The 24607-nt window shown below is 40.9% G+C and overlaps 1 protein-coding gene across 1 annotated transcript; it reads right to left on the bottom strand.

Moving 5' to 3' along the window:
• Positions 1 to 1983: 1983 nt before the first annotated feature.
• On the bottom strand, positions 1984 to 17579 carry LOC110576584 (vitamin D 25-hydroxylase). Its single transcript, XM_021685779.2, has 5 exons — positions 17279 to 17579; positions 9424 to 9565; positions 4336 to 4968; positions 3206 to 3535; positions 1984 to 2368 (listed from the first exon to the last, which is right to left on the bottom strand). Exons 1-5 carry the CDS (start codon positions 17501 to 17503, stop codon positions 2193 to 2195), a joined length of 1506 nt encoding a protein of 501 aa, XP_021541454.1. The 5' UTR covers positions 17504 to 17579; the 3' UTR covers positions 1984 to 2192.
• Positions 17580 to 24607: the final 7028 nt, after the last annotated feature.

Here is a 24607-nt window from a genome sequence, read left to right as displayed (position 1 = left end):
GGTCATGATCCCTGGGTCCTGGGATTGAGTCCCGCATTGGGCTCCCTGCTCCACAGGATGTCTGCTTCTTCCTCTCCCACTCCCCCTGCTTGTGTCCCCTCTCTGGCTGTCTCTTTCTGTCAAATAAGTAAATAAAATCTTTAAAAAAAAAATAGATACAAGGTAAAGAAAATAAATAGCATGTTCTTTATTCTCTGTAGATTTATGAAAGTTTTAATCATCCTAGAAAAAAATAGTGATAGTAGTAATCAAGAGCAAAATAAGACGTCCTTAATTTTGATTATAATCTATTCTAGTTCACTAAATTTCTTTCCTAAGACCACCAAGCTTCCAGAATGCCCAGTCTGTAGAGTTCAACCTAGGCATTTGTAGGAGAAATGATAGTAAGTAGGAGGCCCAGGGATGAGAGATTTGCTGTGCCAAAGGAAAAGCAAAGATCAAAAAGTAATTTGAATGAACACAATTGTCAAGAGTCAGGGAAGCAGGAGGGAAAGTTGCTTGGCTTAGCAAGTGCTTAGAGGGCAGTGAGTTAGATATTGTAATTAGTCTGCTAGTCAGGAGTTCCTCTTCTCCTTATAACTCTCCTTATTTTTGTATAGATAACTATACTACCCCAGTGTAGCACATGTACTTTGGGGGAAGCCAACTCCATCACTGGCTCTAGTAGTCAGGCCTAAGTGAACCATAATCCCACTCAAAAGACAGAGTTTTAAAAGATGGGCACTTAACTTAGTTAGGATCTATGGGACACAAAGAACAGTTTTGGGAGAATATCTGAAAAGCTCCCTCACTCCCCCAGAAACAACCCAAGCACAGTCTAAACAAGGAGGCAAAGCACATGGACTTCCATGTCTTAAGATAAAGCTGATACCATCTGGGACGCAAAATGCAAACAAGCAGATCTTTGATGATACCATGGAGTATGTAGGTCATACCTACTCTAAAACTGCCACACTACTGCCAAATTTCTCCTTTATTATTTAGGTAAATTTGCCCAGGATTTTTTCCTCTTGCAACCAGAAACATCTTAATATATCAGAGATGCAAAGACTCCTGATTCATCACAGAGAAACTTGAAAATATTCAACAGATGAGGTTATTAAGGTTAAATTCATATTCTTAACAGAAGTCGTTGTTATATGCATTTACTCTAAGGCTGCAACTATTCATGAGCCAAGTTACAAGAGCAGAAATCCTTGATGTACAACCTTAGAGGAAATCATGTTAAAAAAACTATAAATACCTACCAGTTTGATCAGGACAGTCACAATTCACACTTATTTTCCTGCCATCATTATTACTAGAAGCCCATAATGCTCTAAAGCATGTTTTTTGGATTTGTAAAATATTCTCTTCAGAAAAGTAACAGTAATCCAAGGAAATGGCTGGAGACCTTTAAAAGGTAAAACGATTCCATCTTTAAGAACTGTGATTGGTTTATGAAGAAAGTGTACTAGGAAAAATGTCTGTGTCTATGAAGAATTAATACTTACTTTTGGGTGTCATTTTTTATTATAATTACATTACTGTAATTTCCTTCTACTGAACTGGTGCTATGGGGATGAATACTTGGGTCACAGGGACCCTCATCTGTAATAAGAACAAGGTAATTCTTATGCACACATAATAGGGAGCAAAATTTGAAAGCACTGGCAGGTTCTTAAATACACAGATATTTATTCTAGTATCTGCCACTATGTCTAAAATACCTCTGTCCTCCAAACTCATTTATTTAGGTTCTAATTTCTTTAGTCCTCTATTAAACTGGACTCCTACCACACTACCCACTAATGATAATATCTTATCAGAAGGGAACTGGCATTGGCATTTGGAAGCAAAGCCCCCAGGACAGGAGCAAGATGGAGTCAAGAAAGAAAAAGGGGTACCTGGTGCTCAACAAGAGGCTGAAAAGTCAGGCTCTGCTTATGGCATCCATGGCCTAGCTTACTTAAGCAACACCTGTCATTTGTACCTTTGTTTTCCTCCACAGATAATTCCACCTCAGAAGTCACAAAAGCTTGGAAAAAACCATACTTAATGCTTATTATTGCTTTAGTACTACTTTCAAAGACTGTGTTCGTTTGGCTTTATGATGCTGTGATTTTTGTATAAACACACACACTGGTTAGATAATCAAGGTTCAGGGGTAAAAGGCAACCAGATAACCTTTTCCCACAAGATGGCCAGCACTTTCAGCGTCTTTCTGCACAGATGAGATAGGGCTGGGGTTGCAATGTCATGCCTAATCTGGGCTTCAGATCTGGAACCAGCCCGTGCGGGAAATGCAAGTGAAACCGCTGGAGCAATGCTGTGAAAAACAGGAACATCTCCATCCGAGCCAGCTGCTCTCCAAGGCAATGTCTTTTCCCTAAACAGAAAAGAACAGACACAATTTTTTAAAATCCATAGTATTTACCAAAATTTACGTCTACTATATGGGTACCATTCAGGAAATCTGGTATTTAAAGAAAGTTAGAAGCAGTTATGTTTATTAAAGAGAATAACAATTGGCACTTCAGCTCCCAGAGCCCATTTCTTTACCTTCTCTTGTCAGATCATGGGCTTCTGTAAGCTTATTAATCCACTTCCACACTTCCCTTGGACGTTGCAACACAGCCCAAGATATGCCATGAAAGATCCAATCTCAGGCATGCCATTTTGTTCTAGATCCAGGAGAAGTGTATTTCATTTCAAATGACTAAATGTGAACCCTTCCCCAATGAAAGGAAGAGTTTTCAGTCTGTCTTCCATGGGTCTTGTGGTCCGTGGACTTTTTCACGGACAGCAAGAGGAACCAAGCAATATTTTTGGAGACGAGGTACAATAAATAAGGAGCCAAAAGAGCTATGTTTCAGCTGCACTTCAAATTCTGATGTCATTTCTTCCCCCGGGTCTCAGTTTCTCAAGCTACCTATTACTGACTTCTAGCTCTACAAGTTTCGATTACAAGCTCAAATCCACAAGCAAAAAAGTTTCAGAAGAAGCCAGAGCTTCTCAACCATTTCTTTCTAGTTACTAAGTTAAGTGTTGAGGAGAAACAGGTGTTAATGACTTTCTAATTAAACCAGTCTCTCCTGTAAGAATCAATGCTGTGTTTTCAGAGTTGGAATCTTTAATTCTACAACAGAATATTTCAGATTAAGATGTCATACATGATCAACCATTATCCTGTCCCAAAGTCGTGTCTCTGTGAAAGTTCTCTTACCTAGGGAAAAAGGAACCAAAGCCTCCTTCTTGGCAAAATATCCACTGCTGTCCAGAAATCGCTCAGGAGAGAATATTTCTGGGTTTCTCCAGTACTTTTCATCAAAGTGTACAGAATAAAGGTTGGTAATTACTGTTGTGCCTTTAGGAATGGAATAACCACGTACAACTGCATCTTCAGAGGTTGCATGGAAAATCCCTAATGGTACTATATTACAGAATCTTAAAACTTCATGCAAAACTGCCTCCGTATAAGGCATTTTGCTTTTGTCATCCCAAGAAGGCTTCCCAGTGGGTCCCATAACTAAATCGATCTCTTTCTGAACTTGTCCTGTCAGAGAAAAAGTGTTCAAGTTATTATGCAATTCTTAGAACTATATCCAAAGTAATTTCCCTTTGGGTAACCTATAATAAGTCAACAAGGTATGGTTACAACCAGATTCAGATTTTTCATTATCTGGGAGTTCTATCTGAAAATATGCCATATATTGTGTGCCACCAGAAACTAATGCTCTGAGTACCTTTGCTGTGAAAAAAAAACACTAAAAGTAATAAAAATAAAAATTAAACAAACCTACAATTGAAATAACATCACTCTCAGCGAGGGAAATAGTGAAACATAAAACTTGAATTAAAAAAAAAGCAGGGTTCAGGTCCCAGCTCTGCCACTTCCAAGGGCTGATCTTGGGCAAGGCAGCTAGTTAGCCTTTTCCCTCATTTTTATAAAACAGGCATAAGACCTATCTCTGAGGTTTTTACATGACTCGAGAGAACATATGTGAAACTCTTTATAACTATGAAATGTTGGGGCGCCTGGGTGGCTCAGTCGTTGGGCGCCTGCCTTCGGCTCGGGTAATAGTCCCGGGGTCTGGGGATCGAGCCCCGCATCGGGCTCCCTGCTCCACAGGAGGCCTGCTTCTCCCTCTCCCCCACTGTGTTCCCTCTCTCGCTGTGTCTCTCTGTCAAATGAATAAATAAAATCTTTACTAAAAAAAACAAACTATGAAATGTTTTTCTTCTTGGCTAGCACAGCAGAAATTCCTAAAAAAATGCTTTGTACATAGCCAAAGACTCTAAAACATGTGTGAGCCCTAAATGTAGGGACAGTCCTGAGATCAAGAGGATCCTCACCTTGAATGTTAGGATAAAGGGCCATGAAAAGAATTGCCCACCGCAGCACATTGGTTGTAGTTTCGGTTCCAGCAATGATGAGTTCACCCACGGAAAAAATGAGGTTTTCTTTGGAGAAAGTACACGATGGGTCATTTTTACCTCGATACATCTCATCTAAATAAGCATCGACAAAATGCTGAGGTGACTGAGGCTTTCTGTTGATGGAAGCTTTTTCAATAAGCCTGGAGAGAAAATCATAGACCACAGCTGCATTTCTAAATAGCTGTTGAAGTTTTCCAAAAGGTAAGATGCCAATCCATGGAAAGGCATTATACAGGAAGACTGAGGCACTGGCAGCCAGTTCCACATTTTCACTAAATAACTCAATCATGTGCTGAAAATCAGTGTCTTCATAAGTGAATCGTTCTCCAAAAATGATCAGATTGGTTATGTTTGAAACAGCATTTGTTATTAATTGTTTAAAGTTAAATGGTCTACCTTTGTATGTCTCAATAAAATCAATAAAAAATTTGGTTTCTTCTAAGATTTTAGATTCAAAAGACTTTTGGCCATATCCAAAATAGCGAAAGCTATTTACAGCTAATTTTCTGTGATCAACCCATCCTCGGCCATATCTGGAATTGAGTAAGCCTGGAAAAAAAACAAAGTATTAAAAAAAACTTTATCATTCCTACATTCCTGTATCTAACACCTGAAAATGCTATGGAGTAAAAAAGGATGGTTAGTCATTCTTCTCCAAATTATCTTTCTATAAAACTAAAACTAGATCTAGTGCTTAAGCCCTGTTCTTTGCTAATCATTAGCCACAGAATATTGTCAACAGATAAAGCTGGTCTTCTTTTTATCTGGAGACAGGCAGAAAAGACCTGTAATTCTCCTACCACAAGAAACTGGACAGTCCTATGTAATTCATCCTAGGTGAACTAGACCCGATGACTTTATTATCTAGCTATTACTCTAAGCCTCATCTACAAAAGACAAACCACTGCATGTTCTATGGGCAAATTTTATCTTGGACTAAGAAAACAACTGAAAACCATCCTTGTAGGATTAGAAAATTTTGTTTCTGTTTCTAGATTTTAGAACACAGATTCTCTCCTGTTAAAGGCATATGTTACCTAACAAGGTAACTCTGGAAGAGGCTAAGGAAGCCTGAATGAGGTGTCAGTGTGGTAGAAATACTCAAGAAAAAAGAAGGATACTATGAATTGAGTGTTTGTGTCCCAACAAAATTCACATGTTGAAGCCTAACCCCCAAAGTGATGGTATTAGGCGGTGGGGCCTTTTGGGAGGTAATTAGGTCATGAGGGTAGAGCCTCATGAGCTAGACTGGTGCCCTTATAAGAAACACAAGAAGAGATGACTGTTCTCAGCTGTGTGAGGATACAGGGAGAGGACATCTGTCTCCAAGCCGGGAAGTAGGCTCCTTCTAGACACCAGATCTCCTGGCACCTTAATCTTCGATTTCCCAACCTCCAGATCTGTGAGAATAAATGATTGTTGTTTAAGACACTAAGTCTGGTATTTTTACTAAAGCAGCCCGAACGAAGACAGGGCAAACATGAAACTCAAATTTCTAATGTTGATATTGCTGCCTTAAAGTTTCAGAGTCTCCACAGTATACTCTGCTCTTATGATGTGGCTACTATAGAATATATTCCTTTTAAATTATCAAGATGCACCCCTATGTTTATTGCAGAATTATTTACAATAGCCAAGATATGGAAGCAACCCAAGTGTCCATTGATAAATGAATGGGTAAAGAAGATGTGGTATATATATTCCAAATGGAATATAACTCAGCCCTAAAAAAGAATGAAATCTCGCCATTTGCAACAGCATGGATGGATCTAGAGAATATAATTCTAAGTGGAATAGGTCAGTCAGAGAAAGACAAATACCATTTGATTTCACTCATATGTGGACTTTAAGAAACAAAACAAAGAAAAAAGAGACAAACAATAAAACAGATTCTAAAATATAGAGAACAAACTGGTGGTTACCAGAGGGGAGGTGGGTGGGGAGACGAGTGAAATAGGTGAAGGGGATTAAGAGTACACTTATGATGAGCACTAATATACGGAATTACTGAGTCATTACATTGTATACCTGAAACTAATATGACACTGTTGTTAGTTATACTCAAATTTATTTTTTATTTATTTTTATTTTTTAAAGATTTTATTTATTTGACAGAGAGAGAGACAGCTAGAGAGGGAACACAAGCAGGGGGAGTGGGAGAGGAAGAAGCAGGCTCCCCGCAGAGCAGAGAGACCGATGCAGGGCTCGATCCCAGGACCCTGGGACCATGACCTGAGCCGAAGGCAGACGCCCAACGACTGAGCCACCCAGGCACCCCTATACTTGAATTTAAAAAGTGATTTGCAAAAAATTAAAAAAAAAATTACCTATCAAGAGAAAAACAGGGGTGGGGCACCTGGGTAGCTCAGTCATTAAGCATCTGCCTTTGGCTCAGGTCATGATCCCATCGAGCCCCACATCGGGCTCCCTGCTCCGCGGGAAGCCTGATTCTCCCTCTCCCACTCCCCCTGCTTGTGTTCCCTCTCTTGCTGTGTCGCTGTCAAATAAATAAAATCTTTAAAAAAGAAAAAAAGAGAAAAGCAGGGGCACCTGGGTGGCTCAGGTGGGTTAAGCATCCGACTCGATTTCAGCTCAGATCACAATCTCAGGATTGTGAGATCGAGCCCCACCATCAGGCTCTGAGCTCAGCATGGAGTACACTTAAGACTCTCCCTCCCTCTCCCTCTGCCTCTCCCCACCATGCTCTCTCTCTCTAAATCAATCAATCAATTTTTTTTTTTTAAAGATTTATTTATTTGACAGAGAGCACAAGCAGGAGGGAGTGGCAGGCAGAGGGAGAAGCAGGCTCTCCACGGAGCAGGAAGCCTGATGCGGGGCTTGATTCCAGAGCTTGAGCCCAGGACCCTGGGATCATGACCTGAGCCAAAGGCAGACGCTTAACCGACTGAGCTACCCAGGCGACCCAAAATCAATCAATGTATAAAAAAGAGAGAGAGAGGAAAACAGTATCTTTAGCACATATATATAACATGCACTTTACTCAAAATTTCATTCATAATTGGTACATACATGTACCTTTGATGAAAAATGTCACGTTCTCTTGTGTACATGAGGTACCTATAAAATTTACATTTCAGCAACTTTTGTGCAACGGTTTTTGAATTTGGAGCTTATGATAAAGCTAACCATACAAAAGGGGGTCTTTAGTGCTGTGCAGCCATCTTATGTTCCCATAGTCCATTGTCTTTTCTATACTCCCAGATGACCATTCAACAAATACTCATTCAACATGTATTTATGGAGCACCTACCGTGCTCCAGGCAGTGTTCTAAGTGTCACAGATATATCAGCAAACAAAAGAGGCAAAGATGCCTACTCTCATGGACCTTACACACTAGTGACAACAGGCAAATGAATGAATTATTACAGCAAGGAAGGAGACACAGGGTGGTCAGGGAAAACCTCACTGAGAAACTGACATAAGATACAGTACATGAGGGTGTGAGTCAAGCAGATATGCAGGGAAAGATCCCTGCTTCGAGGGAACAGCTAGCGCAAAGCCCTACAGCAATGTATGCATATGAGATACATGTACAAGAGGATACAGAGGAGCCTTGTGATAACTCTGTGCTGGCCAAGCATGGGCTGAGCCCACTTATAGGGCAACTTTTACCCAAAGTGTGGGCTTTGAATTCTCAGTTCCAAGTTCAGTGCATATGTATTTACAAAAACACACAATTTTCTACTTCTTTTTCTCTTACTGTTTTTTGAAAATATCAAGTCAAATGCTTATTTCATCTTTATGATAAAAATAGTCCAAACTACAAAACTATAGCTTTGAAAAATATATAGTATATACTTTATCCCAAACGTTACCCTGATAACATCATCTTTCATTTTCACAATTTCTTTAAATGTCTTCTATTATAATTGTGGTATAATTTTTTCTTTGGCCTAAGTATTATTGAAAAGAGTATTAAGAAGCTGGAAATTTGTGTTTTATTTTATTGCTTTCAAGTATCATTATCCTCTGGCCTAACAATTTGTCCTTTAAAACTGCTGTTTTCTTTTTTTTTTTTTAAGATTTTATTTATTTATTTATTTGAGAGAGAGAGAGAGAGAGAGAGAAACAGCATGAGAGGGGATAGGGTCAGAGGGAGAAGCAGGCTCCCCGCTGAGCCAGGAGCCCGACGTGGGACTCGATCCCAGGACTCCGGGATCATGACCTGAGCTGAAGGCAGTCGCTTAACCAACTGAGCCACCCAGGCGCCCTAAAACTGCTGTTTTCTTTGCATTAGTTGATTTGCTTTGTAATTCAATATATGGTTAATTTTTATTTTCTTTTCAATTCTTTAGTCTATGTAAGGCAAATTTTGTTACATTTTTCTTTGAAATTGAGTGTGAAGCTCTCATTAAATTAGAGAGTTTGGGATACCATCATTGTAAAACCTTTACACCATTAAGTATTAAAACCACTGTATCTGACTTCAACATTCTAATTTAGGCTTTCTGCTCACCAATTCTGTTAACCTTCAGCCTTCCTCCCTCGTTGAATATCAAATCATCCAATGCTGATCAACACTAAACCAAACAGAAGCTAGTCCTTTACACAAATCCCACAATTCTTCATTTACATGTCATACTGGTTAGTAGTTAAGAAAGGCTGCTTCACATTCTATTCTGATGGTAAAAATGTCACCAAGTACTCAAGACTGGCTTTAAAAACCACTCTTGATTCAAGTGTGCATGCACATGTGTGTTCCTAACTTGCTTCACAAAACTTGCAGGTATCATTAAATGCTAATTCTTTAAAACATTATTTACAATATTTATTAGACAGAATTACAACAGCAAAATGAGCATGTACTGGTCTAAAATATGGGTGTAATGCAGCCTGAAAGGTCTTCAAATATTAAGTTCTGTAACCTAAATTCTTTCCTGCTAATCAGTACAACAGAACCTACACTCTAAATACTAAAGTTACATCAAATAAGTAGTGTAATTTAAAACAGTAAATCACTAAATAGGTGAAAATAAACATACCTCCCATTTTTGTCATCTTCATGAATAAAGGAAGGCATGGTCTGTCTGCAAAAATCTCACTTTGATGAACAAGGCATTCCTTTACTACATCATAGCCATTTAAAACCACAGCTGATATACCTCCAAGATCTAAACTGAAGATCTTTGAGAAGAAAAGAAAAACAACATTTAAATGACAAAATGGAGAAATATAACTATGGAAATCCACCCGTGCTAAGCCCAGTTCTCCCAGTATTTGTTACTTCCCTGAAAATGGAAGGATTTATTATTCAACTGACAATGTTTTGAGTGCCTTCTCTCTACAAGGCATAGCAAACACTACGATTTCATTACCCGGTTAGTGCCTAAAGACATAATCTTATAAATGGTATAAGGAAGAGAGTACTGGGCTCATTAAGCCTGGGTTCTAGTTTAAGCTTTGTCATTAAACAAATATAGGACCCTGGGCAGAACCCTTAACCTTTTTGGCTTCAGGGTTGCCACAGAAAATATGATACTTGATTCAGATGCTCTTTTAAGATTCATTCCAACTCAATGCATTCAATGAGCTCTAGGAATCTCTTTTTATTTCCAAGATAAATGAGGAAGCAGCACCATCTATATATTATTACTCCAGGCTTAGATAGGGGAGGGAATTAACTGAGAGATAAATTTGAAGTATAAACATATTATAATTAGGCTCATTTGTATTTGGGTCTCTGAATTCCATGAAGTTAACAAAGATGGCCCCTAAGGGAATCTGACCCTGGAGAAAAGGCATTTACCACATAGGCACAGGCGGGTGCCCCTCAGCTAAAGAGAAGGCAAGTCAGAAGATCCATCCTATGCCTTGCTGGAGCTTCTCATGTGCTTCACGTCAGGTTCACTTACAATAGAACACCTCCTGTAGTCTATTCTAGCTAGTCCAATGAGGGAACAATGCTACTTTATCAGTGGGGTGCAAAGACTGCTTATCTTCATCCTCTCAGGGCCTGGCTGAGAGCTTTTTAGGGCCAAAATACTGAGTCAACTCTCATCTCTTTGCAAATAAGTAGAGCAGATTTAACTATGGTTTACAATACTTTGGGGGGGAAAAACCCAAATAGAAGTTTAATGGAAAACATAAGTTCAGCAGAAGTAATTACAGGAAAAAAACATGATGAAGACCTCCAAGTAGTAGCAGAAGCAACCCACTTAACAACGGAGTCTTTGGCAAAGGAATAGGCTCTGCCGACCAAGCAATAGGAACATCCAGAACCTTGGGGAAGTAGCATGGACTGCGTGTGACAAGCAGTGGTATTAGTCAAAAGTGGCAGTGTAAGAGTTTCGGTGCCAAGAGAATGGCTACCAGCTGAAAAATGTGAGGCTCTTTCAGTTCCCAAAGCAGTAATGGAATGGTCTTAAAGTCGTTTCCCAGAAGTGTAATTTTAACAGATAGAAAGGGAAAATGCCTCCTCTTGTGTGTCTTCTCTAATCTCAATACTCTCTACTCTAACACTCTTGACACCAGCTGTGTGGGTTTTCCACACCTCAGCAATTCTGGGACACCAGCTAGGTGTCCTAGAATTTAACTCAATTCTGACACTACCTACCTGGAGATCCCCCAAGTTAAGAGCTCAGTCCCACAGGACTGCTCCCTATCTCTACTTCAGATGCCATTTGCAAGTCCAGGTGCTTCTGACCAACAGGCTATAAATCAGAGGTTCCCATGACCTCTCCTCCTTGGGTCCCATTAATATGCTAGAGTGGCTCAGAGAATTCAGGAAAATAATTACTAGATTAACAGTTTATTATAGAAGGATACGACTCAGGAACAGCCATATGGAAGATATGCATAGGGAAGGTATGGGGAAAGGGGAGGGGAGCGGAGCTTCCATGTTCTCCCCAGGCATGCTCTCTATCCTCTACTCACCTCCACCTGTTCACCAACATGGAAGCTCCCTGAACCCCGTAATTCAGGAATTTTTATGGATGCTTTATTACCTAGGCACAATTAATTACATCGTGGGCCACTGGTGACTGCTTCAACTTCCAACCCCCCTCCCTTTCCCAGAGGTAGTGGGGGTATGACTGAAAGTTCCAACCCTCTAATCATGATTGGTTCTCCTGGCAATAAACTCCCATTCTAGGGACTGTCCAAAAATTCCTTCAAGCATAAACTCAGGTGTGGTTGAAAGCGGTTTGTCATGAATAACAAAAGACACCTTTATTACTTTTAACACTTAAGAAGTTCCATGGAAAGGAACAAAAACCAAATATGTATTTATTATAAATCACAGTATCACAGCAGGAAAGGATGGTATTAGTGAATAGGCACCTGTTCTGATGCAGGACAACAAAACCGATGGAGGATGGTAGAAGACCCTGGGATTGAAAGCTGTGTTAATATGGAGCAAGAACAAACAGAAGTCATATTGCAGGGTAAAGCTATCAGGTGTGGACAGTATGGATTACAAAGACCAAGGAGGAGCCATGGTTTGCGCAAGTTGTTATACAATCCACCTTGACTCAAAAATTTGGTCCCTATTTGAGGGTAAAGCTGGGGAAATTGTCATTTGAACTAGCATCTATTCTGGTATATGCTGTTTTCAAGGACTTTTGGTAAAGGTCTGTGAAACACTTTCCTTCCCTTCTAGAAGTCAGTCTGTTATCATCAAGTTTCTTCCCCTCCCTGCAAACCAGCTCTGCCCACAATTTTTCACTGTCTCAGGTAATGAGCACTCCATTCATCCTTCCAGCTGTTCAGGACCCAAACTACTGCCTGTGTCGACTCTATTTTTCTCCCCAGCCCCACATCACTGCTTAGAGTCACGTTGCTCCTATTTTCAGAATATAAACAGGAGATGGCAATTTCTTACCCTTCCATCCCTAACACTCTGATCCAAGCCACCTTCATTTTCCCTCATGTTATCACAACAGCCTCTCAACTTGTTTCTTTATAGGTGATTCTCAATATTACATACTCCTGATTCATGGCCTTTGTGCGTGTTCTTTTGGCCTGGAATGTTCTTCCCCTAGTTATTCCTAGAGTTTACTCCTTCATTTCCTTTAAGCCTTTGCTCCAATGTCTTCTTTGCAGTAAGGCCTGCTCTACCTCAGTTAAAATTCTACCCCTTAGCCTTCTCCATCTCCCTTCCCCTAATTTAGTTAACTTCACACTCTGTACTCTGATGTATTATATCATTTACTTATTCTATTTATATTGTCCATCTCCTCCCCGTCCACCTCAGCCCCCAGGAGAACATAAGCTACACCAGGACAGGGATTTTTACCACTGTTTTGTTTACTACTATATCTTCACACCTAGCACAGTACGTAGCAGATGCTGATAACTGCTAAGTATATGCTGAATTACTGAATAGTGGTGAAGACATACATTTAAGTATACTATTACACAACACCATGGGTGAAGGGCTAGTAAGAGAGGGATGTGAAAAGTGCCATTGATGAAAACTGATAAACACTTTTCAACCTTTGCTTGGGCTGTTTTCTCATTTGAAATGCCTCCCTTGACTGCCATACTGTCCAAACCATACCATGTCTTTAGGGAATATCCTCTACGAAGCCTTTCTTGGTGCATTCTCCTTCTGTTTATTCTGGGGATGCAAGACTGTTTCAATATTCAAAAATCAATCCAAGTGATGCACCACATTAACAAAATGAAAGATAAAAATAATATGATCACTTCAACAGATGCAGAAAAAGCATTTGAAAAAATTCAACATCTGTTCACAAGAAACCTCTCAACAAAGTGGGTTTGGAGGGAATATACCTCAATATAATACAGACAATATATGACAATCCCACAGCTAACATCATACACAATGGTGAGAAATTAAAAGAGTTTTTCCTTTAAGATCAGGAACCAGACAAGGATGTCCACTCTCACCACTTTTATTCAACATAGTACTGGTAGTCCTAGCCACAGCAATCAAACAATAATAATAATAAAAGGCGCCAAAATTGGTAAGAAAGAAGTAAAACTATTTGTAGATGACATGATACTATACATTGAAAACCCAAAGACTCCACCAAAACACTATTAGAAGTAACAAATGAATAAGTAAAGTTGTAGATCACAAAACCAATATACAGAAATCTGCTGCATTGCCATAACTAATAATGAAGTAGCAGAAAAAGAAATTAATAAAACAATTCCATTTATGATAGCACCAAAAATAATATCTAGGAATAAATTCAACCGAGGAGGTGAAAAACCTGTACTCTGAAATCTATAAAACACTAATAAAAAAAAAATTGAAGATGACACAAATGGAAAGATATTCCATGTTCATGGATTGGAAGAACCAATATTATTAAAATGTCCATACTACCCAAAACAATCTAAAGATTTAATGTAACTGCTATCAAAATACAAACAGCATTTTTCACAGAACTAGAAATCCTAGAACAAATAATCCTAAAATTTATATTATATAAAAGACCCTGAAAAGCCAAAGCAATCTTGAAAAACAAAACTGGAGGTATTACAATCCCGGATTTCAAGATATATTACAAAGATATAATAATCAAAATACTATGATCCTGGCACAAAAATAGACACATAGATTAATGGAACAGAAAAGAGGGCCTAGAAATAAACCCACGATTATATCGTCAATTCATCTACAACAAAGGAGGCAAGACTATGCAATGGAGAAAAGACAGTCTCTTCAATAAATGGTGCTGGGAAAACTGGATCAATACATGTAAAGAATGAAACTGGACCATTTTCTTACACCATATAAAAAATAAACTCAAAGTGGATTAAAGACCTAAATATGAGTCCTGAAACCATAAAAATCCTAGAAGAGAAGATAGAGAGTAATCTCCTAGTCATTTCCTTAGCAATTTGTTTATGGATAGGTTTCCTCAGGCAAGGGAAACAAAAGCAAAAATAAACTATTGGGACTACACCAAAAGAAAAACTTTTACACAGCAAAGGAAACCATTAAAAAAACAACAACAAAAAAAACCTGAAAAGGCAACCTACTGAATGGGAGAAGGTATCTGCAAATGATATATCCAATAAGAGTTTGATATCCAAAATATATAAAGAAATTGTACAACTCAACACCAGAAAAATAATCTAATTAAAAACGGGCAGAGGACCTGAATAGGCATTTTTCCAAAGAAGACATACACATGTCGTAAGACACATGAAAAGATGCTCAACATCACTAATCATCAGGGAAATGTACATCAAAACCACAATGAGATATCACCTTATACCTGTCAGAATGGCTAGTATCTGGGGTGCCTGGGTGGCTCAGTTGATTAAGTGTCCCTCCTCTTGATCTCAGCTCAGCTCCTGATTTCAAGGTTGTAAGTTCAAGCCCCAAGTTGGGCTCCACGCTGGGCATGGAGGCTACTTTAAAAAAAAAAAAAAATGACTGGTATCAAAAAGAAAAGAAATAATAAATGTTGGCAAGGATATGGAGAAAAAGGTACCCTTGTACACTGTTAGTGAAAACGTAAATTGGTGCAGCTACTGCAAAAACAGTATGGAAGTTCCTCAAAAAATTAAAATTAGAAATAGTATACAGGGGCACCTGGGTGGCTCAGTCAGTTAAGTGTCTGACTCCTGTTTTAACTTAGGTAGTGACCCCAGGGTCGTGGGATCAAGCCCTGAGGCCAACTCTGTGCTCAGCAGGGAGTTTGCGTCTCCTCTCCCATTGCCCCTCCCCCAATGGCGTGTGCCCGTGAACACTCTCTCTCTAAAATAATCTTAAAAAAGATAGCATACAATTCAGTAATTCCACTACTGGGTATTTGTCTAAAGAAACTGAAAACACGGGGCGCCTGAGTGGCTCAGTGGTTAAGCGCCTGCCTTCAGCTCAGGTCATGATCCCAGCGTTCTGGGATCGAGCCCCGCATCGGGCTCCCTGCTTGGCGGGAAGCCTGCCTCTCCCCCCTCCACTCCCCCTGCCTGTGCTCCTCTCTCACTGTGTCTCTGTCAAATAAATAAATAAAACCTTAAAAAAAAAAAAACTGAAAACACTATTTCAAAAAGATATATGCACTATGTTTATTACAGCATTATTTACAATAGCCAAATATATGGAAGCAATCTAAATGTCCATCAATAACATGAATGTATGAAGAAGATGTGATATAATGTATACATATATAATGGAGTATTACTCAGCCATAAAAAAGATGAGATCTTACCATCTGTGACAACATGAATGGACACAGAGACTATTTTGCTAAGTGGAATAAGTCAGAAAGAATCTAAAAACAAAACGAACAAACAAAAGCAGAAACAGACCCACAAATACAGAGAACTGGTGGTTGCCAGAGAAGGGGTGGGTGGATGGACAAAATGGATGAAGGTGAGTGGGAGGTACAAGCCTCCAGTTATGGAATAAGTCATGGGAATGAAAGGTTCAGCATAGGGAATATATGAAAAACATCTTCCTATTCTGCAAGACAGCATTTCACATAATTGGTTTAAAGATATTTTTTATGTTATAGGCCTAATAAATTGTTTTGCAATTAATAACCAAGAACATTTGAGTAGTTTACTGTTTCTAGTTATTATCATTACTCATGAGGCAAAATTAAAATTCAGAGAAAAGTTACACTCAATTCCTGGAGAACTGGAAGGTTGACAATAAAATATAAGAATTATATAAATTGCTTTACGTAAAACCACTTTCCCTTTAACAATGTCAACCATGAGAGTGGTGCAAGAACCTAAGATAATTCCCGTAAACATTGGTTCAAATAAAGACTTAAGCCCCAACCTGAAATACCACAATTGCCAAACAGCAACACTATACTATTCCTTCAAAGCACTCACAATTTGTGGTCGATATTTAGAGTTGCTCTCTCTCACTGGGCTCTAACTCCCTAAAGTCAGGTAGTGTCTGCCTTCCTCGCCTCATCCCCAGCACCTGGCCGAGCCTGGCAGCTTGTTGTTGCTGCAGAGGCATGAAAGGATTCAATACAAAACAGGTGAGCTCAGCCAGGGCCAATGCTCTGGAAACTTCTGCCTCCTTCCGAGGTTAGGACATCCTTCCAATCGCACGCGTGAGTTCTGGCCTTTTCCCCTGCAGGGAGCGGCGGTGCGGCTGTGTGCAAGTCCCTCAGCACTGCTGTGCGGCACTTTCCTTCTCTGCACAGTGCGAAAGGCCGGAAGTGGCTGAGCCGGACGGTTGCGAGTTTACGTCAGGGCACCTTGGAAGGCAGGCTGGCCCACAGCGGCGCAGTCCCAGTGTTTGCTATGAGGATGTCCCTGGCCAGTCAGGCCGACCCTGCTCACTTCGCTGTAGGACTCCGCACCGATTTTTAGTCATTAATTCATTCGCTCTTTCGTAATTATTTTCCAGAGACCATCTTGGCCAGGGGCCTTACCTGCGCTTTCTCATCCCCATAGCAGACGCCTAGAGCAGCTATCCTTAGATGCAAACATTTAGGAACGTCCTATTAAACATTAATCTGGACCTAGAACTTGGATGCCCCATTTTCGCGAGAAGCCACGGGTAGAACCGCACACACGTCTAGCTCCCACCGGCTGCCAAAAAAAAACCCCTCCAAACCACAGGCTTTCCAAAACAGCCCGAGGCCCCACTGCGCAGGCGCGGAGCACAATCTTGGCGCCCTCGGGGCCCATGCGCAGGCGCGCAAGCACTACCAGGGGATTCCCGCCTGATCCCGCTAGGCGTCGGAAGGGTAGAGGTCCTGGCTGGGCGGGGTTCCCCTGGAGGGGCGCGGCCTCCAGGACTCCTACCCCCCGACTGGGGAAGGCTGTTCCCTCCAAGTCGCTAGTACACGGAAGGGAAGTCTAGACAGGTCGGGCCCAGAAACGGCCGTCAAGTCCACCCCTGAGGAAGGCCCGGGCCCTCCCAGCCCGCAGCCCGTCGGGCTGTACCTCGCCATACATCTGGCTCTGCTTTCTCATGTAGACGTGGGGGAGCTCGCCCGAGGCGGCCAGCGAGTAGATGTTGCCGATAAATGGCAGCCCCGACGGCCCGGGAGGGAAGCCAGTCGGCCGCCTCTGCTTCAGCAGCTGGCGGATCCCCAGCGCGAAGAGCAGCAGAAAGAGCGCGCCTCCGAGCGCTGTAGCGCATGCCTCAGCACCCGGAGGGTCCCACATAGCCGGGCCGGGGGCTGGTGCTACGAACCCCTGGGCCTTGGAGCTGGTTCGCCCTCCTGCCCTGCCGCATTCCTATTGGTCGGACACCCCGAGGTCCCGCCCCCGTTCCCTGGCCTTTGGTTGGCTGCTCCGGACAGTTACTCCTGGCTCTGTGGGGCTCAGAGTCTAGGTGCAGAGGCGGGTGCCACCCTTTGGATCTGGGCGTGGCTCCAAGCGACCTCGAGCCTCTGGGCTTTTCCAGGGTGTTGACCCCAGGGCTTGGGGAAAGCTTCTGCACAACCTCCGTCACTGGGCTAGGAGGATCCTTCCTCCCTTGCGGCCAGCCCTTTCTGAAGGTGAATTTTTAGGAACTATTAAATAAGGCACTTTTTAAAAAAATATTTTATTTGTTTATTTGACAGAGAGAGACACAGCGAGAGAGGGGACACAAGCAGAGGGAGTGGGAGAGGGAGAAGCAGGCCTCCCGCTGAGCAGGGAGCCCGATGCGGGGCTCGATCCCAGGACCCTGGGATCATGACCTGAGCTGAAGGCAGACACTTAACAACTGAGCCACCCAGGTGCACCTAAATAAGGTACTCTTAACCTATTTAAGAGTGGAAAAACTGCAAAGGTTATCAGAACTCAGTCTTGAACTAAACCTGATAATCTTCCGAATTAACACTTGAGAACTGACTCATCAATATTAAAAAAAAAGATCTGTCCTCTTTTACTCATTTGTTCCTTCATCATTATGAGGCATTTTTGTATGTGTTCCCCTAAGAATTATGATTTCACAATATTTAGGTAACCCGAGTTAATCATGTATGTTTTCACTCCTTTCTGGTCTTCCCAAACTGGTTACTTCTTGGCAATCTGCAGTTGCCTAGGAATGGTACTTGATGTGGGAAACAAAGAAGGAAATGTAGAGAAAATTAAACGTCCTTATAACCTGCAGCCCATTGACAAATATTTGAGGCTGGAGGAGTGTAACATTCTTCCAGGAAACTCCCAACGTTCTTAATGTTAATGCCTTGCTAGAGGGAAGAATAACCTTGGTTTGACAATAGCAAGGCCTCAGGTATCCCGAGAGTCTTCTTTAGCATATGAACATCCTTTTGGAACTTCCCTTATCTTTACTTCCTCCAATCTCAAAGTGTATAATCAGTTGCTCCTCCCAATCCGCCGGGGCAGTAGCTCTTTGTGCCCAGGGGTCCTTTAATTAAAAAAAAAAAAAAATCACCTTTTTGCACCAAAAACATTTCAAGAATTCTTTCTTGGCCGTAAGCTCCGGACCCCAACAACACTACTCCAAAAACATGCCATTTGGCGCTGGAACATGGGGCTTTGAGTCTTTTCATCTGGACTCTGAGCCGCGGTGCCAACTTGGTGAGTGTTTTCCTCTACTTACTTAGTTTTCCTCTACCTTTACTCTCATTTCAGGGGCTTTTCAAGGAGTACAGTCTTATTAGAACGCTTTCATGTGGATTGCTCAGGCTGCAATCATCTAACCCGTGGCTACTGTATGGGGAGGAGAAAGCCTGCCTTCTGGCTGATAGTAACCTGGCCTGAATGGTAATAAGACCCAGAAACTTGATGCCCTCTCTATTCCTGTCCTTATACAAAGTTGTCTGTCTTGGGCATGTGATGGCCACCTAAGTCACCAGGATGGCTGTCAATCTTAAGACTCCCGTGTGTTCCTCCTTATTGGTCTAATGTGATACCCTCCACATCTGTAGTCTAGGCACTTCTGGCCACAAGACCCTCACTGGGAGCTGGCCAAAACCGGTACCCGATTGAATTAAAACCCAACTGGGGAACATTTCCTAGCGAAGTTGGCTATAAAGACTTCATGTGTTGGGATCTCGCTTAGAGCATGATGATTTCTATCTTTACTGTTCTCTGTCAATGTCCTCTGCTAACTACTTAAGTTACAAAATTGGGTACTTTCCTCTTGTAAAACTTTTCTAGTGTCTTCCATGGGTTAAAAATGGTGAGTTCTTTGTGGCCCAAACTCGGTCCATATGCCAGCACCCACTATAGTCTCGAATGTGATGGGAAAGCGGGGGCGGGGGAGGAGGGCAGGCAGGACCTTTACGGCTGGCGGTGATCTTAGTGATTTTGTCTGAGGGACGCTTCCAGTCGCTTTGACACCAGGAACCTCTGACCTATCCTGCGCATGGGGCACCACCCAGCAGTCGGGGGGAATTTTCTTGGTAATGGACCTTCTTTTTTCAGTCCCCAAGGACTCTCCCTGGGGATGCCTTTTAACCCACTGGAAACAATTCGGATTGTAAGATTTAAGGAAGTGAAGCTTGAAAATCTGTGTCAGCTCATCTGTTCAAGCTGACAGGCTTTAGGACCGGGAGACCTCTTTCTCTGCACTCTTGGCTTTTATCTGCCTTTCCCTCCCCACCTATTTCTTCACCGCCTTGGATGCAGCCTGCCTAACTGGTTCCTACACCATCTGGGTGCCTCCGGCACCATTGGCTCATCCTACCCTCACCGTTGAGGAGCAAAGAGCACCCCCTTGAACTTAACACCACCCACTTCAGATTTCCCCACCAGGGTCCCCAGTAAAAACTAACAGTGCGGAGCAAATTGGTTGACTTTTAAGTGGACCCAGGTGGAACATAATTTGGTATTTAAAGTAATTGAAACTTTTTATTCTACCAAGATTTACTAAAGATCAAATAAGCTCATGTTATCTCTGTTGCAATTTGTTAGCAAAAAGATGATTTAAAATGATGGTTAGTTTTGTTTGTCTGTTTTCATGGGTAATTGTTAAGATAGCTTTCAAAGTCTTTGGCAACCTGAAACTTTAAAGTTTTGCTTAGATAATAAATAGGATTGAATTCATTGGACATCTAGGCCTTTTTCAAATGAGATAAAATACTAAAGCATTGATTGCTGAATGTAGGTTTGTGCTTTTGACTTCTTATTGCAAAGAAACTAAGGATATTTGAGTCTGTTTGAAAACATGCTTTGTGCTTAATAGATTCATAAATTTGCCAGCTAAAGAATTTTGGTGTGACAGTTCACAATTGGTTACTACTTAGTTTTCACTGAGACTAAGGTCTCTAAGAGTTAAAATTCTGATAAATGTAATTAAGACTGATGAGAATAAGGGAAGCAACTGAATGAAAAAGTTGTAGGTTTATGAGGGAAAATCTTTGGAAGGGAATTTTATATGTGGTCAGGACTAAAGGTGAATGGATTTTAAAAGTACGGTGGTATAAGACTGAAATTCTGCTTTTCTCTCTTAAAAAGACAAAGTTTTCTTGAATTGTTGCTCTATGCTTGATAAGAAAATGTAAACAAAGTTTTTTCTCTTTTGTCTGCCTAGAAAACCAGTTTCTAGGTTTTGTCTTTGATCACTTGGTTAAAACTTCTCAATATTAAATGAGCTAAGTTTTGCTAATAACTATATAACCCTACACATTTGCCTTTGGAATCTCTTATTGTAACCTTGGTTAAATGAGTAAGTTTTGTAATGATCTGTAATCTTATTCAGGCATGTGTTATAACTTTGAGGTTTTTAAACAAACTTCCCAAGATTTAAATTGTAAATGAGGTCTAATAAGCCTTAGGTTGTATTGCTTGGATAAATACTATAACTATCCTAGAGATGATAAGCAATTCCTAATGTTTTAATATGTTCTAGCATCAGGCCATCATTTAATATCCTGATCTTTGAAGTCTTAAGTGTCACAGAAATAACCAGATTTCCCTGCCAGCTGTATTGTAACCTCTCATCAGATCTTTAACCATGTCCATTTTTGAGTCTTTCTGTTATTTATAATTATTGTTCGTATTCTCTTGCAAAACGTGTTTCATCTTCAAGGTGATTCAGAGAAAGGACTTTTGACAAATACAGGTTTTTAATATCTTTAAAATCCCAAAACTAAAATTGGTAAGAATTTCCAGAACTAACTAAACTGAGGAAGATTATAGTTTTTGTGACTTTTGTTTAAAACATTGCTGGTTCTCTAATATTTGCTCTTCCTGACTAAGGAAACTTCCTCTTAAGATATCTGTGGTATAAAAAATAAGATAAAATATTCCTCTGTGAACAAATTGAAGACTAACTTTTCTCTCTACCTGAACCCTCTGAAATTCAAAAGGTCTCCATAAGTATTCTTTATCTCATGGCAATTACAGTCATTTGCATAAGGTCAATAAGAATGTGTTCTGCTTGTAACAGGACACCATTGGAAACATTAGTTATTTTACCAAGGCTTTGATGGGAGTGTCATATTTGAGAGACATGCAGAGACTCAGATATGACCAGACAGCTTTAAGGAACTAAGGTTGACTTTATGAAGCATGAAGCCAACACTTGAAAATGTTGGCCTGATAACTTTTTGTTTGTTTGTTAAAGATTTTATTTATTTATTTGAGACAGAGTGGGTGAGGGGCAGAGGGAGAAGCAGACACCCCAGCTGAGCAGGGACCCCAGTGCGAGGCTCCATCCAGGGACTCCAGGATCATGACCTGAACTGAAGGCAGACTCTTAACTGACTGAGCCACCCAGGTGCCTCATTGGCCTGACACCTTGCTTACAGAGTTCCCAGAGGAAGTAAAGAACGTCACTTCCTGGCAGGTGCAGGAACCTCAGGATATATTGGGGACCTCCAGAAGAGGAATTTGCCCAAATCTATAGGTATTCCAGGCCTGTCTGATGGCAAGCACTTGGCTTGGCTTCTGGCCTAGAGAGGCTACTAAAAGTTCAACCTAGAGATTCCTTATTATAAAAAGTCCCAGCAAAGCAAATTCTAAAAGATCTATATGATCAGTCACTACTTTTGCTGAACTTACATAAGTCATGAAGCCAGGTTTGTTAGAATTAGATGTGTTTTATAATCAAATTAGTCCTGATATGGCTATCTCTGGTTAAAAATGAGGGTTATTATAGAGAGAAAATGTTTCAATAACACATCTTTGTAAGGTACTAGATTTTAAGCATTGAGACTCAAGAAAACTGGATTACTCAGAAGGGGGAGTGCCCCAGAACAATCAATAGGGTTAAGTCCCTTTGAGTTACTATATGGAAAACCTTTTCTCACTGTAGACCTATCAATAGATGGAGACTATAAGGCTCTGTAAAATTATTCATGTGGAACCAGGTTAATTCATAAATCTCTACATGAATATACAAATCATATCCTCTCTAAACCAGATCTGACAGTCACTAGCAACTCACCCCATATGAACCCCAGAAACATGGTTTATTTAGACAATCACAAGTCTAATATAGCAGGAGATTTAACTCCAGAATGGTAGGGGCCCTACTGGATGGGTCATATTATGTGCGCCCACCGCCATACAATTAGAGGGACACTCTTCATGGGCTCATATATCTAGAATAAAACCTGTATCTCCTTCACCGGAAACCAATGGGCAAACGTGCCTTCTTATTCCTGTGAACCTGTGGAAGACCTCAAATTTCTTTTAAAATGACATTAAAGGACTGGAGGGCAGGAAGAAAATTTTAGTTAACTATCATAGGTCTTTTTACTCAGAGTTCTCTTTCTTATTATAACACTAACCTTTTGTTGTCTTTTCTGATGTCTCCCTCCCTGGTGCCAGGATTCCTTCACCGCCATAACTTCCAGCTGACACAAAATCCTTTCTACTCAAGGAGGTTCATATATGTTGTCTATCTTGGATTGGCTGCCTCTGCCTTTGGTAACTCCTATATATAAATTCCCCAACTGACCAGTGTTGACCCAGAGGTAGGGACATTTCTATGCCCTATTCTGCAGGAAGAATTTACAGAAGGTAAGACCTTCCACCCTCAGCAACCTTAAAAATTTAAGGATCAAAATGGCTCGGGGCAGTGCGGGGGATGATTTGGGAAACAGGTAGAAGGAAATGTAGATAAAATTAAATGTCCTTCTAACCCACAGCCCATTGACAAATACTTGAGGCTGGCAGAGTATAACATTCCTCTAGGAAGCTCCCAACTGTCTTAATGTTAATGCCTTGCTAAAGGGAAAAAGAACCTTGGTTTGACACAGGTATCCTGTGAGTCTTCTTCAGCATATGAACATCCTTTTGGAACTTCCCTTACCTTTACTTCCCCCAAACCCAAAGTATATAATCAGTTGCTCCTCACAATCCCAGGGCAGCGGCTCTTTCTGCCCAGGGGGCCTGTCCTGATGCTTTAGTAAAACCACCTTTCTGCACCAGAGACGTCTCAAGAATTCTTTCTTGGCTCTCAGCTTCGGACCCCAACAACACTACTCCAAATCACATCAGTACTTACTATTTAAGTTTGCTAAATTACCTGAAATTAAGCAACTGATTGCTTATTTGGGAATTCCCATTTGGTATTTATTCCTATTTCTCTTTACTACTGAGCAGTTCCTTGCAACATAGGACCTATCCAGGCCTGGGACTCCACTAACCACTTCTTCCAGCTGTGATCAGCAGTGGCAAGAGTGTTATGGTCCTCAATAGCTCAAGGCTCATTGATATAACAAATACTTATTGGATGCCTATTATGTTGTGGTATCCTAAGCAATGGAGATAACAGAGGTCAAAAGAGCAACAAAGTCCCCATCCTCCTAGAATTTACATTCTTGTGGAAAGGAAGAGGAATAAATAAAATAATTTTAGATAATTATAATCAAGTGAAAAGTGTGTGGTGAGATACCTTAGTGGGTGAGAGATGTCAAGAAATGTCTCTTTAAGGGCGCCTGGGTGGCTCAGTTGGTTAAGCGACTGCCTTCGGCTCAGGTCATGATCCTGGAGTCCTGGGATCGAGTCCCCCATCGGGCTCCCTGCTCAGCGGGGAGTCTGCTTCTCCCTCTGACCCTCCCCCGTCTCATGCTCTCTCTATCTCATTCTCTCTCTCAAATGAATAAATAAAATCTTTAAAAAAAAAAAAGAAATGTCTCTTTAAGAAGATAACATTTGGGGAAAAAATGACATTTGAGCTTAGATCAAATGATAAGGAGATGTATTAATTTCCTCCTGCTGCTGTAACAAATTACCACAAATAGTGGCTTAAAATACAAACACACACATTTATTATTTTACAACTTTTGAGCTCAGAAGTCCAAAATGGGTCTTCCTGGGCCAAATGCTAGATGTGGTATGGCTGCATTCCTTATAGAGGCTCTA

This window comes from Neomonachus schauinslandi, chromosome 11 (genome assembly GCF_002201575.2).
Source record: "Neomonachus schauinslandi chromosome 11, ASM220157v2, whole genome shotgun sequence".
NCBI lineage: Eukaryota > Metazoa > Chordata > Mammalia > Carnivora > Phocidae > Neomonachus > Neomonachus schauinslandi.
The sequence above is the reverse complement of the archived record's forward strand: the minus strand, read 5'-3'. Positions and strand labels throughout refer to the sequence as shown.